We start from the raw sequence: 16,905 nt of genomic DNA on the forward strand, positions 1-16,905 counted from the left end.
GCCTTGGTTAAAGCGGGGCTTTATATGTGGGCTGAGGAAGACGAAAAGGGGAAGAAGAAGAACGCTCGGTCACCCGCAGCTAATGTATTCGCTCAATATTTGGTTCAGCAACGTTGAACCCTTGTAATGTTTTTTTTTTTTTTTTTTTTTTCTATCCTCTCCTTTCTTTACTCGCTTTTTTGTGGCTGGCTCAAGTGATTCCGCGACAATCGGGCCATGACATCACTGAATCTGGCTAGAACAAGAGAAGACAAAATTGAAACAGAATGTAAAAGAAACAATTGGCAATCCTATATCGACATTTTGATCTGCAGCCTACCATCATTCCTCGTGGCATTGTAACCGAATGGTCCAAGAAACCAATTATCCTGTTAAAACCACCCATTGTATGCTGAAGTGAAAGACGATACGCCATATCGCCCGAAAAAGAACAAACGTTGAAGAAATTTCTCTACGCGATTGTACTTTCGCGTTAGTCATGTGTCCACAAGGTCGGCGGTGTCCCGAGCTCAAAGTCCGCTCAGTGAAGCAAGCGCGCGTCGCGGCTCTTGCCACTATAGGGTATCACACACACCACGTCACAACATAGCGAAGCAGGGAAAGAACCCCAGCCATATGCTGGAGCAATGATAGGACAAACGTCCAATGTGCAGTTTGTTATCTAACGCTACCCTACTCTACAGCCTCCGCGAATAACGGCTGCTCATGTGCAGCGGGCGCGCGACTGCCGCCATGGCGTCGTTGCTGTCCAACGGGGGCAGCAGCGGCCAGCGGAACGGGCTGGTCGTGTTCGTCGAGGGCCAAGCGTTCCACGTCGACCGGCCGCTGCTCACGAAGCACAGCCAGTTCTTCAAAAAGACCCTGGAGAAGCAAGAGAACCGCAACAAGCACAAGGTAGGCTGCAACCTACTCTTTCTTGCAAAAAACTTTTGTTTTTCTACAATGCAAAATTTTCATTTTTGTCCATCTTTTCTTTTACATGAGTTTAAGCCGATTGTGCTTTTGACGGTGCGGACTGAGCAACGTTATAGTTATTTCTTTTAAAAAAAATTGCCGACGCTAACTTCAGTAGGTCACGTATGTCACTTGTATAAAACTTCCTTCCTGGAGCAAGTCGCTCTTCTTCGACACTTTAATTTCGCCTTCGAGAAACATGATCCCGCAGCGACGATGCCAAACGAAGGTAGATGAGCATAAAAAGTACTCAAAATAAAAAGGGCAACCTGACCTTTCACCCTTTCTCTTGGCCATTTCGGCCTGTCGTGACCCCCCTTCGCAATCTTTGCTTCATACTAGTCAAGGGTTCATGAATGAAAATAAATAAAAGTTTTCTATAGCTGCTCATTTTTGTATCTGTTCGATATTTTTGGCCTTAACGCCCAAAGATCTGAGCGCAGTTTCCTTCTTTCCTGGAGCCATATTTCTGCTTGGCGCATCAGATGGCCACAGAAGTGTTTAGAGAGTGGCAGTCACTAAATGAAGCTGAAGCCTAATTTGTTTTGTTAACTAGCATTCATCTGGAGTGTCGATGTGCAAGTTGTTCAGAAACGTTAAAAAAGAAACGCTTGTTTGTTTGATGTCTGTGTGCTTACACTGCCAAACAATCGGGTATTTAGGTCTTCATGTTCCACAAAGTTCTGTATGAACCAGTATATAAGAGTAGAGTAGAACGTTGACTATGTGACGTCATTAAACTCGCTATTATGTTGGCCTACGCCACATGACATGAAAACGGTATTTGCCTGTCGAAGCAGTCGTGGTGCAGTCTTTATACACAGCAGCCAAGCATTTAACGGTTTTAGACAAAGCCACCGCAGAGCGACACAACCTAACCTAAACTAACCTAAGCTAACCTAAGCTAACCATACCTAACATAACCTAATCACCCTGAAAGAAAAAAAAGTATCCGAAGGGTTTCTTGCGCTCGAAACGAGGAACTTTTAATTCTCGTAAGATGTGGTGAACACGCGCATGTTCACTGTTTACCTGCTGCTGGGGCTGGCTGAACAAGCACTCAAAGCGATACCGCCTACTCCGTGAGGAACAATCCGCTTTTTACTCCTTTCAGCTAAAATTGTCAGGTGTTTCGGCAGCGACTTTTGCCGTTCTACTCAAGTACATGAGCACGGGAAAGTTGGACGTGACGCCGGAAAATGTACACGACGTTTTCAACGCGGCCTTCCGCCTCCACATGTCGGATGTCGTCAAGCACTGCATTCAGGTGAGGTTAACCATTTGATCGCTATTTCACACATGGAGGGTGCTGTATGCAATAGAATTTCGGGATTCAATTAAAATGAGATGAATCGCAATGAAACCAGATAGAGGAAAGAGGGAGGGAGGGAGGGAGGGAGGGAGGGAGGGAGGGAGGGAGGGAGGGAGGGAGGGAAGGAGGGAGGGGGTTTAGCTAAAACACATTACGCTTCAATGATGCATCACTGATTTATAGCCATTTACACTGCATCAAACCCAACATGACTAGACACGCCCCTCGTGTACCCGATTTCTCTCAGATGAAACTAGCCTCATGAGCAGAGGAACTGACAACTGAACGTGCGCAAAGTGTGCGTGCTTTCTTGCTCGCCGTTCGTCCAGCTGTTCTTTACGCCCCCTACCTTGACTGTGCAGATGGAGACAGAGACTACGCCCACGGGCCAGCAAATTCTCATGTTCTCAGCGGCAAGGAGACTCAACATGGCCGAAGAGGAGCGCCGCGCGTACCAGTTTCTCACAGCCCACTTTATGTCGGTGGCGGCCACCCGGGAGTTCCTCGAGCTGGACGTCGAGGACGTCATCCGCCTCCTGTCAGCCGACACCGTCGGGTGCCATTGGTGAGCTCGTCTGGCGTCTTTGTCCACGCCTTTGCAAAACCAGTAGCTGAATTCCCGATAAAACAGAAAACTGTTCGGTGTCGTGGTTAACATCGTATTCATACACTAATACTTGGTCGAATTGAAGTTCGGCTAGGTTCCCCTTGCCAGTGTAGAGCCCAGAAAGGGATATTCGGGCTCTCACAGAGCCTCATCGCCTTCAATCCTGACGCCCGCTTAGATAATGAAATATTGTTCGCCAAAAGCAGACGCGATGCCTGAAACATACACACGCACTCTGCTGAAATCTCTGCAAGACCTCTAGCTTATTATAACATCGTTATGTTGTGCACTTTGTACTTTGCAGTATGTAGAACCTGGCCATAGCTCGATGACATATGCACCCCGACACCGTTAACAGCATGAAGCATGTCAAAGAAATGACATCTTTACTGCGAAGCCTTCCCACGTCCGAAGCCTTTGTGAAACATTTAAGCCGAATCACGCAAAGAAACACACACATACAGTTGCGATAGCTGTGGTTTTAGCGTCATGTAGCTTATGGGGCGAAGTCCGCAGTTGCGGCGTAGAAGAACCAATTTGCGGCGCGGAAGAACCAAGCAAATATCATTACCCATGGTGTCCACAAATCTATTTCACCAGGCCAGCTCAGCCAGGCGAACACAAGACTGCGCGCCTTTAGAATTCAGTTTTGGAAAAGTGTAGAATTTCAGCATGCCCCCGCACCACCCGTGAGCTAGCGCATGTCGCCGCTGTCTTCGACCGGCCCTTGTAGCACATTATATAGGACGCAATAAGCCGAACTGGTGTTTATCGTTAAGCCTCGCCATGGGCGAGCACATGCCTGACTTCATGCTGCAACTTGGATGCGCTCGTTACGTTCCAGCGAGGAAGAGGTGTTCGAGGCGGCGATGCGATGGCTGAACCATTCTCCAGAGGAGCGAATAGTGCACTGTGAAAAGCTTCTGGCCGCGGTGCGTTTCAATCACATGAACCTGAGCGAGCTGCACCACTGCCTCGAGATACCTGGCGTGACCGAGATGGAGCCCGTCAAGAAGATCGTTCTCGAAGCCATCTAGTGAGTACAAGCTAAAACCAGGAAGTATCGCGTAGGCACGGAAGAGAGAAGGTGTGTGCATTGATCCATGCAGAGTTAAATGCAGCAGCAGGCCCACACCCATGGAGGAAGGAAACAACTTAGGAAAGGCCCTTGCCATTCCCAATGCATTGGAGAAAGTGTGGCGGAAGTGACGTCAAAATTTAGGGTTAGCCAAGTCGGGCCATTAGCAACGGCGAAGCTGTTGCTATGAAAACTCGGGCCACTAGCAACAGCGTTGCTAAAGGCCCTAGTTACGTGAGCGTCGCGGAGAAAGAAAAGCGGAGGGTAAATGAGGAGGAGAGACGGTCGCGGCGCGGCCGCGCCGGCTTCAAAAAAAATGACGTCAGGGCCTCTCCTAAGTTCTTTCCTTCCTCCATGCCCACACCTATGCACGCCCTGTGTGTCTGTAAAGCAGTTTGGTGGACATCGGTACTGCAAGCGCCCCACTGAGGTCCAAATACAGCAATGCATAGCTATTTTACGACCATCTTCCAAGTATACGTGCTTTTGATTGGTGCATTAACATGAAGCTCAAACTTTGAAAGCATTCCTGCAGAGATCAGGCTGCTCACGTGTACAACGCTTACAAAAGCAAACAGATGCTAACTTGGCATCTCATTTTGTTTTATAAACCTAGTCGAGCAAAAATAGAATAGTTATAGAATCGAACTGAATAAGGATTGAATATTTCATTTCATAATTTACTAACTGAGCGAATATTCGTATTAGACGAATAATGACCCTGCGATACGCCACTCTTAATTTATGGAGATTTATATATCGCAGCCAAAAGAAGCAACACTGATATCTGCAAGGGTAAGGGGCAGTTTATATTAACATTATACCGGCCATCTAATAGCACTAGGTTTTGGTACCGGCGACTGCATACAACTATAGCACCGCACCTCAGTATAAGGGGGTATTTTCTAAATATTTGCAGATTTCTATTTTTAATGAAACTTTGAGAGACGTGGCCATGCGGTCTCCGCAGGTGAGTTGTACAGCAGGGTTGACATGGCGTACTTTACAAAGCTTAATGATTCGATGACTAATTAAATAAACTTAACCAACAACCTTGTTTTATCATTGATATAAAAGGACAGCATTATACTGCGAAAATATAATGCCATCAAAATCAAAGGTGAATCCTTGCTTTAAAGAATTTCTTGCTCGACAATGTTGCTCAGAATATACAACATTCAAAATAGCATTTCCCATCTATATTATGGCGTCATTTTACCTTTTATGCCTAAAATACACACATCATTTGTGCATTTAGTGATAAGTTCACATGATTTTTGCTAGAGTACCAGCAACAGCGATGTTATATTGCAATAGTACATTGTTTGAGAGCAAACTTGCAAACACACATATTTTTGGCGTTAGGCATTTATAGTCAGATTGCCGATCAAGTCGCAAAGAAATATAGTGAAAATGAAGGACACATTATGAGATACACTAGAAGGGAGCTAACAGCCACTGGCACCAACGAATGGGTGAACAGGGATACGATTAACATATTACCGATTAAAAACATAGCAGTAGTTAACTAGTAAGTCCTCATCCCGTAAAAACTGTGGTTTACGAAGAATGCAAGAACGTTTGAACGAATCCCCCGACATACTAAGTCTTCTGCTAAATAGAATCTCCGTGACACAACTTAAAAAGCAAGTTAAACTTATATTTTAAGGTTTTATAGTTTCGAGCTGAGAAATCAGTCTTTCGTTTAGCACAAGATCAGTGTTTTGCTTTGGAAGCTATGTTTTCATCTGTAACAGTTCTTTTATTCGTATATTTTACCATTGTTCCTCTTTTCTCCTCTGTTGAAAATTAAACGCTGTATGTAGCAATGATTGTTGCTGCTGTATTTTGTTTTCATGAAGCTTATAGGGTAATGGTATGACGAGTGAATGATGTGGAGTGTTGTGGTAGAAATCGCGATTCCTGCGAGTGCTGGCAGGGTGGCATAGCCGCGTCTTGCGGCTGTTCCCTACGCGCCGTCGTCTCTATTATTAAACTCTCGCCTGCGCGCAAAGGCTTTCGCGCGTCTTACTCAGTTTAACTACTTTAAAACTCTATCATTCTTTTTTGTTAAATGCTTGTTGAAGAAAAGTGAGGCGAGTTATTCGAACCTCGCGCCCATTAATCGTTAACTGGTCGTAAACTAGCCAACAAATAGGATTCGCTTCAAACGGTTTCGAACATCCACTGCTCATATTAGTGTAACGAATCGAAAATTGATATTCGGTATTCAGAAAATTATAATGTTCACACTCCTCCAGATAGCATCACAGAGCTCTATACCACAACCTCCCATCCGCACTTTTACTTCTTCACCCCCGTGTCCACACAAAGAAAAAAAAAAGGTTAACTGCTGCAACAAGAGAAAAAGGTATACCAGACAGTGCTTGGGCAACTTCTACGAACCCTGCTGTTGTTTGCAAGAAACCAACTGCTTATATTTGGATTGTTGGTCGCATTATTTACCTTTACCTGCGAGAGGTAACTGCAGCGTATGTCGATGAAAACGAGCAATAAAAAATGCGGATGCTCTCCTTCAGCTTTCTGGGGGCTTCATGTTTCTCGACACCATGTTCGAAATTAGACTTTGTTCGACGAAGAGAGACAGGTCACTCGACGCTTAGTTCTGGTTCAGCGCTACTACCTGCTCCTGTTCGCCAGGGGAACATTTCAACATTTCTACCCAAAGAAGGCTGTCGCGTTTAGTTCGCTGATCTTCCGACATGTTCTTGCCTCTTCTTGATTTTCCTTTTTAGAGGAAGTGCCTTGGGAAGTCGGATAACTACAGCTTAAAGATCGAGTCACATATATACAATTTGCAAAGAATGCAGATCCAAGATTGATTCCAGCAAAAAAACTCGTGTATGACTTGAAATTGCAGATGTGGTTATGATTGCGTTAAGATCTGTGCTTTGGTGCCTTCAGAATGGCTGAGGATAACACGCGTTCATAAGCAGAGGGACGCGTGACGTTACGGGAGACAGAAGCTTCCATCCACCACAACTACCAGCGTACATCCAAAAGATCACGACATTGCCGACTTATCGAGAAAATGCATAACGGCTCTTGGACAATACAATGGGGACAGTTGTGTCCGCGAGATGTGGTAGTACCATACTGAACACACTTTGATATGACCAAAATTAATGGCTACCTATAACGGCAGGCTTAATTAATTATACAGGGCGATAAAAATTAAGCTTTTACAGCCCTAGGGAGCGTAAGCCAATACCTGCTCATAAACTATACGGCCAGTGGGAAATGAAGTGAGGCATTGAAATAAGTAAATGACGCTTAAAGAGAAATTTAGAGCCAGTCTCATTCCTGTGCCCCGCCGTGGTGGCGCAGTGGTTAGGGCGCTTGACTACTGTGCCTAAGGACGCGGGATCGAATCCCGGCCGCGACGGCCCCTTTTCGATGGAGGCGAAAAGCAAGGCGAACGTGTGCTGTGTAATCCTAGTGCACGTTGAAGAACACCAGGTATTTCCAGAGCCCTCCTATATGGCTTCTCTCATAGCCTGAGTTGCTTTGGGGCGTCAAACCCCATAAACAAAACAACAAAAGCCTCATTCCTACAAAATTTTACTTCGCATAAATTTCATAGCACTAGTGTAATTCGATTGCAGCATGAGTCACGTAGTTAGTGTGGAAGGCTGCGACGACCGGCGCGATATTTCTGCCGGAATTGGGCAGCGTTTCGCCTGTCAACGGCGAAGAGCGACCGGTGAACGTGAGAACTGCTTCCAGCTATATAAATGAAAAACGCCCAATGAAACAGCTGCGTCACATTAGGAAGCAGTTTCTTGCTGATCCCTATCACCTTGAATGCACAATTACGCTAAATAAGTTATAATATTGCAAGGTAATATCTCACGCATGTTCCAGGATCCCAACATATGATGTTATATATTATAAATGCATTCGTCCTATTTTACAGTATAAACGTTGACACTGACCACAGCAGCAAAGAATTTCGTTATAGCTTATTAAACTGCCGGAAGGGTGAGGAATATCTCACTGTGTGTGTCCGCCGCCACATAGCTTACTGGCAGAGGTGGATTGCACATATTTATCAGCGCAGAGTTTTTAATAGACTAATAAAGGCTAATGTTTTCACCCTGTATAACATTTTAGTTTTTTAAGCTATCACTATTGCATTTTTAGTCTAGAAGATCTCGCAGAACAAGGCATTTGTAGTTTTATAGGTAGTGACTTTTTCTCCAGCACCAATCTTGGCTTGTCTCGCAGCTACTGGGTGGCCAACGAGAGTGGCTCCAAGGACATAGGCGTTGACAGAAAGAACCTACGACAATACTCACCATTCCAAGAATGCTCCAACGTAAGTAATCCGGTATCCACCTTCGGGGCCATTCATATCTACTGACATGTTCTCGTCTAAGATTCGGCAGCAAAGTGATTCGTGTCTACTGATGTGTTCTCGTCTACGGTTCGGCAACACATTGTGCATTGTCATATTCGCCTCTCTTCTTGCTCATCGACGCTAGACCTACAGTAGTGAGCAAATCAATTATATTTCAAACTTTCGTATAAACTGAAAATGTTTTCAAAATGAGAACCAGTTTGCTATTTCTAAATATATTCTTGTATAATAATGTCCTCTTCAGCCAGGTGTTTTTTGGGGAGCGACTGTGTTGTTTGGGTTAATTTTTCATCTTACTTCATTCTTAGTAGCTACCCATTACGCTCGTTTTCAATATCTACTTCAATTGCTTCTGGTTCATGCGAGTATGTACCACAGCACGCCTAAGCGATAGAAGTGGATTGCAAGCTGGACGAGGCATCCCGAAAGGGTTGAAATGGATATTATCTGCGGGTCCAACTCAGGGATGAAACACGTACATACGACTTCGGTGTTGAATGGAAGTGATTTTATTTTACCAGTACAACTCAAGGGATTTCCTGTCAAAAAGCTGCTCTTGCAGCTTGACGGGGCCCGCCTTTGCAAAGCAGTGACATCGACATGTCAAGTCATACAAATACTACTACTGTTAGGAAGATTATATATAAGACGTCCGCGATAATGACACGCGCTGTGCAAGCAGCAGACGGACGAACGGAATCTGCGCTGGCGGCGCGAAAAGAGTACAGAAGGCGGGGTGGTGACTTTATGAAACGAGCAGCAAAAGCTTTCGCTAATGACGGAGAGAGTGGCCCCTGTATCGGTGAATGCAAGTGCACGAACACCGTCAACAAAAACTTCGAGAACATTCGGCGGAGACAGAGGAGGACTTGTGGTAGGCGATATGTGCGCAGTTCGTGCCCCAGGAACTGCGGCTGCTAGTTTTCTGAGTCTTGTGTCACGCTGCTACGCCGCATTGGCGACAAGGACCGACGGCGAGGGGACGGCGAGCGGTGCAATGGAGTGTGCTGGCGGCCCGACGAGTTGTGCAGCTGCCCTGGAGATGTCACCGAAGGTGGATACAAGATGTCGTACTGATAATTGCAGTCAGCCATAGAGCGTGCAGGGACAGAACACAGAGTACGACGGCACAGGTGGGTGACGTGACCTGGAATACCGCAGGCATAGCAGATAGGCCGGTTGTCATTCGTGCGCCAAGGATTGTAGGGACCCGTCGTTAATCGGAACCGTGGAGCGACAGACGGTGGCGCCATAGTCAGCACGTACGCAAAGGACTGTGGCGGCGGAGGGCAGGCGGTAACTTTTGCATACGTGGGAGGCATTTGTACTGGCACAGATAGAGGCGGCACGACAACAGGGGTGCTGTAACCTAAAGGTGCTGCAAGAGGTGTTGGCTGCAGTGGGACAGGGTCGACATGAAGTGTCACAGGCGCTGGCTGGCCAAAACTGGAAAGTGCATCGGCAACCTCCTGCGTGATGGTGTGTCGGATCGTAGGGGTAAGCAGCTGAGCTCTGGACGACAGACGTGGGCCAGACAAAAGCCCAAGCTGTTGGGCGACCTCATCTCGAACGAAATCTTTGATGTGAGCCAAAAAGTCGCTGCTCACAACCAGGCCGGAGATGGACGCAGCAGGTGCGGGAGGGCGATGAGTGCAGATGCGTTGCTTGAGCAACTCGTCGAAACTTTGACAAAGGTTGTATAGTGAGGCCACCGTAATGGGGCTCTTTGCCCACAGCATGTGAAATGCATCGGCATCAATGCCCTTCATTATGTTCTTCATCTTGGCAGCCTCATCTATAGACGGGCCAACACGCTTGAATAAATCCACGACGTCTTCAATGTAGCTTGTGAAGGTTTCCCCTTCATGCTGAGCTCGTAAGGCTTCTTCAGCGCGTAGTTTCCGCACTGTGGGACACCGAAAACATCTGTGAACTTTGCCTTGAAGGTAGCCCAAGTTGGTATGTCGGCCTCATGATTTCGATACCATAGGTTAGCAACGTCACTCAGGTAGAAGATGACGTTGGTGATCTTCATGCGGTCATCCTAGTTATGACGACTCAAACGCTCGTACGAGGCCAACCAATCTTCAACGTCCTGGTCACCCTGCCCGCTGAAAACTGCGGGGTCTCAATGCATCGGAGCATGAGATGGACTGCGAAGGGGCTGCCACTGGCTGTTGGCCTACCTCGTTTGTCGTCGTAGGTATCGCACTACTGCGGAGCTCCACGGTGATCGTGTAGGAGTCACACTCAGCGCCTCCATCAAATGAAGAGGGATTTATTGGGGGTTGTTCGGAGGACTGGAGACGGCGATCGGTGACGCAAGACAATCGTAGAGCGAACCACAATCTCGTCCGATCAAGACAGCCCGAGCTTCCAGTGGGCGCGCCAGCTGATCGGCCAGGAACCCAGCAGTCTTCATCGTCGTTTGTGTCGGCGCTGTATCATCTTCTTCCTTACACTACGTAAAAAGGGAATACAAGCTACAAGAGGCATTATACGAAATACGCTGAATAAATGCAAATGTTTTTTTTAACTATATAGGCTTTAACTCACCTAGTACAAAAAGTATGTAAGTAGGAGATACCCGCAGACATGCTTACTCATCTATAATGCATAATATAAACAAAACTACATACATACAAGCAAAATACAAGCATCAAATAGTACAAAATAATCAAAACGTCAATGTGTACCTAGAAAATTAGAAGTAATAAATACGAAAAAAGAAATCTCAGGACTAAACAAAACACTGCCACAGTTCATTGAATCTAAAATCTGCAGTGTGTTTATATTTGTTGAGTACGGGTAGAACGTTATCTTCCATGGTTTAAAGTTTACAATTAGTTCTGAAATGAGGGACAACTCAATTATCGATGCTTCGATTATTAGCAGAAGTATTCTTGCTTAATAATGACGCTGTTTCAGTAATAAAGGTCTTGTAAAGGCAGAGAGAGAGCAAGAAAACAAACTTAGCATCCGGACGTCATGTATACGGTGATTTCTGATAATTTGATAAATTTGAAATAAAATCTTTGCAGAGGATAAGTAATGTGCGTTTCCTAAATGACGAAGCATTTTCTTTTGCAGGCCGAGAATGTGGTGTTTGGTTTGGTAGTGGTTCGACAAATTAAGCTGCAATAATTAATGTGCATAAAAATTTGAAGCTTAACCTTTGAGAGCAGCATCGTTCGGCATCGTCACAATGCTCCAGCTGTTGCAGCGAGCTTTTTACATATGCTATATTCGCTTGCACATAGGGGAGAAAACCTGGGCCAGGGGGCGCTGCGCCGCTCTGTGCGTCAGCGCCCTCCATGGAGATCCCGTCAAAACCTACGCGCTGTGCGGCCGCGTCGTCTGCTCCCCGCCGCATAGAAAAGCATGCTGTCGTCTGCTTCTCGCTGCTCTCCAGCACGTGTTTGCGCGCGCGCGCTCGGTTGTTTCTCTCCTCCTCCGGCCGCATTCTGGCCATGTCGCGCTCCAACAAAGGTGGCAAGAAAAAAAAAAACTGGAATGAAAAAGTGACGGCGCGCTTTTTCGCAAAACTCGTGAAAGTGTTTTTCTCTCTTCTCTCTTTCGTGTTGAAACGATGGTTGTAAGATTTTTTTTTTTTTTTAGGTATCTCGTACCGCTCGTATCTCGCACCTCTGTTTGTAACTGGCGGTGCCGTAGCAGCCATCGCAGAACCAAGTCGGCCTCAAGAAACAGATATATGTCATTAATGCCATCACTCGGCGCTTATAAAGGGAAAACACATACGTTAATCGTCCTATCCTCATACGCGATCCTGCTTCGGGAGCTCAAAACTGCGCATTCGCTAGAGGAGATAACTGAACTAGGGATTTCACAGCGTAGCTGTGGAATTAAGAATACAAAGGTTTACTTGGAGAGATGTCCCCGCCTGCATGAAAAGTCGTCAGGCATTTCCTCGCTCTTCGTCTCACGGAGAGAGGAAACTGCCGAAAGATGGCATGCCTCGGCTTCTCGTCAGGGATCCAGGTCGTTAAGAAACCTCTCATCGTTAAAGGTAGATAAGTCATTGATTTCGGATGGCAGCGCCACAGCACCGAACTCCCCCTGACCGCTGTCAGCAGGAACCAACGGGTAAGGCGGCATGCTTTGTGCCTTTGTAGGAAACGCGTCCTAAACGCGCCGAAAGCAGGCACCATGGCGCCGGCAGCATCGCCTAAAACGTCTGTCCCCAAAGAGTTGAATAGGCCCCTTTCAAGTGAGCAGTCACAAATGGAAAGGAAGCTTCCCAAGCAGCGCCCGGAGCACTCGTCGCTGTGTACACGCGTATCAATTCTCAACGAGAAGGCTGGACCCTTCATTCTCTGAACAACATGGAAGAGACATCAAGAGGTGCCGCCTCAAGTCCTTCAAAATACCTGTCGCTTGACTCTGCCTTCGAGTACCGAATTCGCGTTCATGTTTTTTTTTTTTTTTTTTTTTTTTTGTCTGAGCCTGCCAACAAGCGCTCTTTGAAAACAATGTCCGCGGCGATCAATTAATCATAATTTCTCACTTTCGAAAGCACCGATAAAAAGCGTGCCTCCAGCCAGCCTCTATGTCAGCCGGGGCACAGAAAAAAGCAAAAATAAGAAACACCACTGGCAAAGAGCGCCGGCTTTGCGCGCACAGACGCACCACCATCCCCCCTCGTCCTCACTCTCCTTCTCCCGCTCCGCTTGCACGTGCGGCTGCCTGTAGCACGCGCTCCCGAGCGAGCGGGCTGCGCAGACTCCCCAGACAGCCGCGCGCAGCGCGGGCGCGGATGCGCGTAGGTTTTGTAGTTCCTCTCCGCTCCGCTGGAAACCGAGCGCTGGCGTCGCGGAGCAAACTCCAGCTTTGGTTCCCTATTCCAGTTCAGCTTAGCTGAGAAGCAACTTCCAAAATTTTGTACTCGTACACAACTTCAATTTCACCCCCAGCGTGCCTAATAGCGTTTTTAATCTCAAGTAGTTCTTTTTTTTTTTTTTTGCTCTGTTTGCTATGACTTCTGTTTTGCTGCATTATTATTTATCTTGTTTCGCTGCTAACAGAGCAAAAGCTTGTCAAGCATAACATTACATTTTATTACTAATTCAGGTACACTTACACCAGAAAAAGTGTCCTAGCTGTCACCTGAATAAATTATGAACTTCGCTGCTTGGTCTAGTGTAACAGTGCCATGTATATATAGATTACATAATAAAGACCACAAAACACTCCTTTGTGATGCACCATGTGTAACTGTTAAAACATTGACTACTCGCTATCGACGTATACGTACTGAACTGTCGCACTCATATGCGATTCGTGATTAAGGCAAAGAAACGAAGTCGTGAAGTCAATAAATAAACCCAAGGTGTAATAATCATTTTCTGTGGTTTGCAGTATATTTCTTTCAGAGAAAAAAGGCTGCCTCAGCTGACCTAGGGTTTTTTTTTTTGTTTTTTTTTTTCGAAATCCAGGTTGGGCATTGGTTAGCACTTTATGCTTATATAAAAAAAAGTATTACACGATGATACATTAGCTTTTTTTAGCCCCTTTAGTTGCATTCGATAAATTCGATTATTTACTGCAATTAACCTAGCTTTCTTCATAGAAGCTGGAAATACACTAGCCTCGAATACCAAATTTTATATATGTGTTAAAACAGCAAGACGGTTTGGTTTGTAGGGTTTAAAGTCCCAAAGCATTAAACAGGAAGAAAAATCTTCAAAATATATTTAATGTCTTATTTGTATATTATCAACATATGGTGCAAGTGAATAGACGTTAGGCAGATTACCTACTCACTGGTTGGCTGCGAACACAGACTTTAAGGAACACTATGCATAGACGCATCCAAACCTACTGGATTATCGTCTCGTGGTATAGACGGAATAAAATGTTAATTAAAATTCTCCGCGAGTGCCTTTCCAGTCAACTCTGGGTTGGGAAACGTAACTGATTGGCTCGGTGCTTTTCTTTCTGCGATCTAAGGCCTTATTTGCTACTTTCCAAACAATACCTAGGCCCTTTCGTCCGATATCAGTGAACAGTTCCGATAATACACTTTCCTCACCCGCCTCAGTATGGAATTACATTCCCCCTTCCCCTTTTTCCTGGCTGCTTTAAACCTCTATAGATCGGCAGACGAGCGCAAGCGCAGAAAATTATTATAAAGCTTGTTTTTCTTTGGGATCATGCTTATAAGATCCCTAGTGGTTCACGATTTCCGTATCTTTTTTTTCCTAAAGCTCCTAAGTGGAAACATTTAAAGTGAAATATGAAAGGCCAATCATGAGTGAGTATATCATGTTTGGATGACTCTAAATTAAGGTCTGTTATGCAATGGAATATAGTTGGCTTAGAAGAATCAGTTTCAGTTTTTGCTTCTGTGCTATAGATCATAAAGACCGGACAGGGATAACTGTAATGTCTGATATGAGAGTTCCGCCTCAGAAAGAAGTCTCTACTTTTGTCAATAAATCAAATATAGACTTACTGGATGTCAGGACACGAGTCGGCGTTTCGTCTACATCTGGAAAACTGAGCGGTGAAGCGTTGTAATGAGGTCATTTGCAGCATTGTTATGTTGAGCAAAGTGAATGTCAAAATCACCTCCGCAGATTAGCCTAAGGTTTTAAATCCCCACGTATTCAAGGAAAGTCGCAGAATTTGAAACATTGTCATCCAGGCGTCGGTACGCTACTGTAACCACTTCCTGCTTATATTTCAATGTTAATATTTAAAAATCATCACCAGATCTTTAAAACTCTGAAACCATTTCGTAGTCATGGGCAGCATCAACATATATAACAATACCACCAGCGCGTTCACCAGACCGATTAAGAAAAATAACGGTTTTATATGCATTCTAGTAGAGCATATTGCAGTGTTTCCGTTAACAGTAGTGTTTTAAGCTTGGGGCTAAACTCATCCTGACCGCAGCAGTGGAAAAGGTCAGACTTTGGCTTCGTGTATGCGTCCGCGCGGTGGCCAGCCCGCCCAGGAGTTCCTGCGGGCCTCGGCTTTAGGGCGGAATAGGTGGCAGTGGGAGATCCCGCATGCAGTTGAACATAATGGAACTCTGCTCAACATACTCCTTCACCGTCTTCATTTCTTGCCGGAGCTCCTCCTTAAGCTTAAAAAACTCGTATCGCATATCATCTTTCAATTTGGCTATGCTCCTCCAATATTTTTGAAAGACAAAAGATTTCAGCTTGGCAGTGGAGATGGTGTGAACCACCTTGAAGCAACAGCAAAAAGCTTCAAACGCTAACCTGCGGCAAAGCAGAAGAGCGATATTAAGTCGATCTGGATTCACGTGGTCGCCACTGCCATGTGTCTTCAATCTAGCTGTTCATTAAACTATTTCAGCGTGCGGATTTGAAGAGCAGAAAGTTGGGCAAGTTGGTTGATATTCATGTCGTTCTTTCTCCGTCCTTGTTTCCAGTTCAAGTTTTTTTCAGCCATGAGTGCGGATTTGAAAGTTTGAAAAGATATACTTTTAATATTTTCTATTTTTCGATCATCACAGAAAAATGACCAGATTGCAAAAGGGTATTGCTAGCACCAGCCGAAAAAAAAAAATCGGCTCGTTTTTTTATATTTCCAAACATATGTCTGCTATTATCAAGATCTCAAGTAGCCTCGTGGGTTATGAAACGTCATGTGCCATGTTCTGAGCTGAACAACTGCATCCCGACTCAAAACCTGCACATCTCTGAAACGTATCGGACTCCCAATGTGATGTAGGCATGCTCCAGCACATCCTGTGGGCTAATGAAAGAATGATCTTGTTAGACGAATAGAAATTCCTCTACTCTGGCTCAATGACGGGATGTGTTGTAAACATCTCCTCGAGCGCACATTATACGGACCTCTTTATTATAGTTTTCCACTTCGATCGCAGAGGCCGGGACATTAAGTCACGGAGCTGATTCTCATCTCGTGGAGTTGTTCTCCTTCACCGATATGAAGGAGGCATCAGATGAGGAAAAATGTTTACCAGAGAACTGCTGGAAAGTCATGCTTTCATAGACATGCAAGAATCTGGGCTGTCATAATATGACATATAGTGGCAACTCGAAGCACTTCGGTATACGCTTGCAAGAAATTGGCATTACAGAGAGTGTTCAAGCCGGTCTGCTGAGATTATTTGAACTGAAAATATTTCCACGGGCTTCAGGTGTCGTCCGAGGGGCAAAAGAGACAGCGACGCCAAGGAGAAATGTGATAAGCTGCTGCAAGAGTGGAAAAACATAGATCACGTGTTTATGTACAGCTCGGACTCCATGGCTTGTCAGTGTACAGCAGTTATCGACGGATGGGACTTGCTTACGTATAGGTCAGACGACTTTACACAGCTGGGAAAAGACGATGTTGAAATTCGTGCCTCATTTCAATAACGCATATTACTGCCGATGCCTCCACGGAATGCAAAAATGTAGTTGTGCCGTCCCGTCAAATTGCTAAGGAAACAAATAAATGGTGCCTTAGTATGGTGATATATACTGTTGCCATTTTTGTACAAATTCTGACATCGTTTTCCACCGAACTCATGCGCAAGTATTGATGAGGTAAACAAAAAATAAATTCGAAGA

At 45.4% G+C, this 16,905-nt stretch overlaps 1 protein-coding gene across 1 annotated transcript in view; it reads left to right on the top strand.

The window, feature by feature from the left end:
- The first annotated feature begins 732 nt into the window (after nt 1-732).
- LOC146191631 (uncharacterized) overlaps nt 733-16,905 on the top strand; it is a 65,525-nt gene continuing 49,352 nt past the window's right edge. The window contains exons 1-5 of the mRNA XM_084600357.1: nt 733-894; nt 2,069-2,221; nt 2,629-2,831; nt 3,718-3,909; nt 8,200-8,290. Coding sequence (XP_084456483.1) covers nt 733-894; nt 2,069-2,221; nt 2,629-2,831; nt 3,718-3,909; nt 8,200-8,290 — 801 coding nt within the window. The remainder of the gene's footprint in view (nt 895-2,068; nt 2,222-2,628; nt 2,832-3,717; nt 3,910-8,199; nt 8,291-16,905) is intronic.

This window comes from Amblyomma maculatum, chromosome 4, assembly GCF_055883805.1.
Source record: "Amblyomma maculatum isolate TAMU_Amacu chromosome 4, ASM5588380v1, whole genome shotgun sequence".
NCBI classification, from domain to species: Eukaryota; Metazoa; Arthropoda; class Arachnida; order Ixodida; family Ixodidae; genus Amblyomma; species Amblyomma maculatum.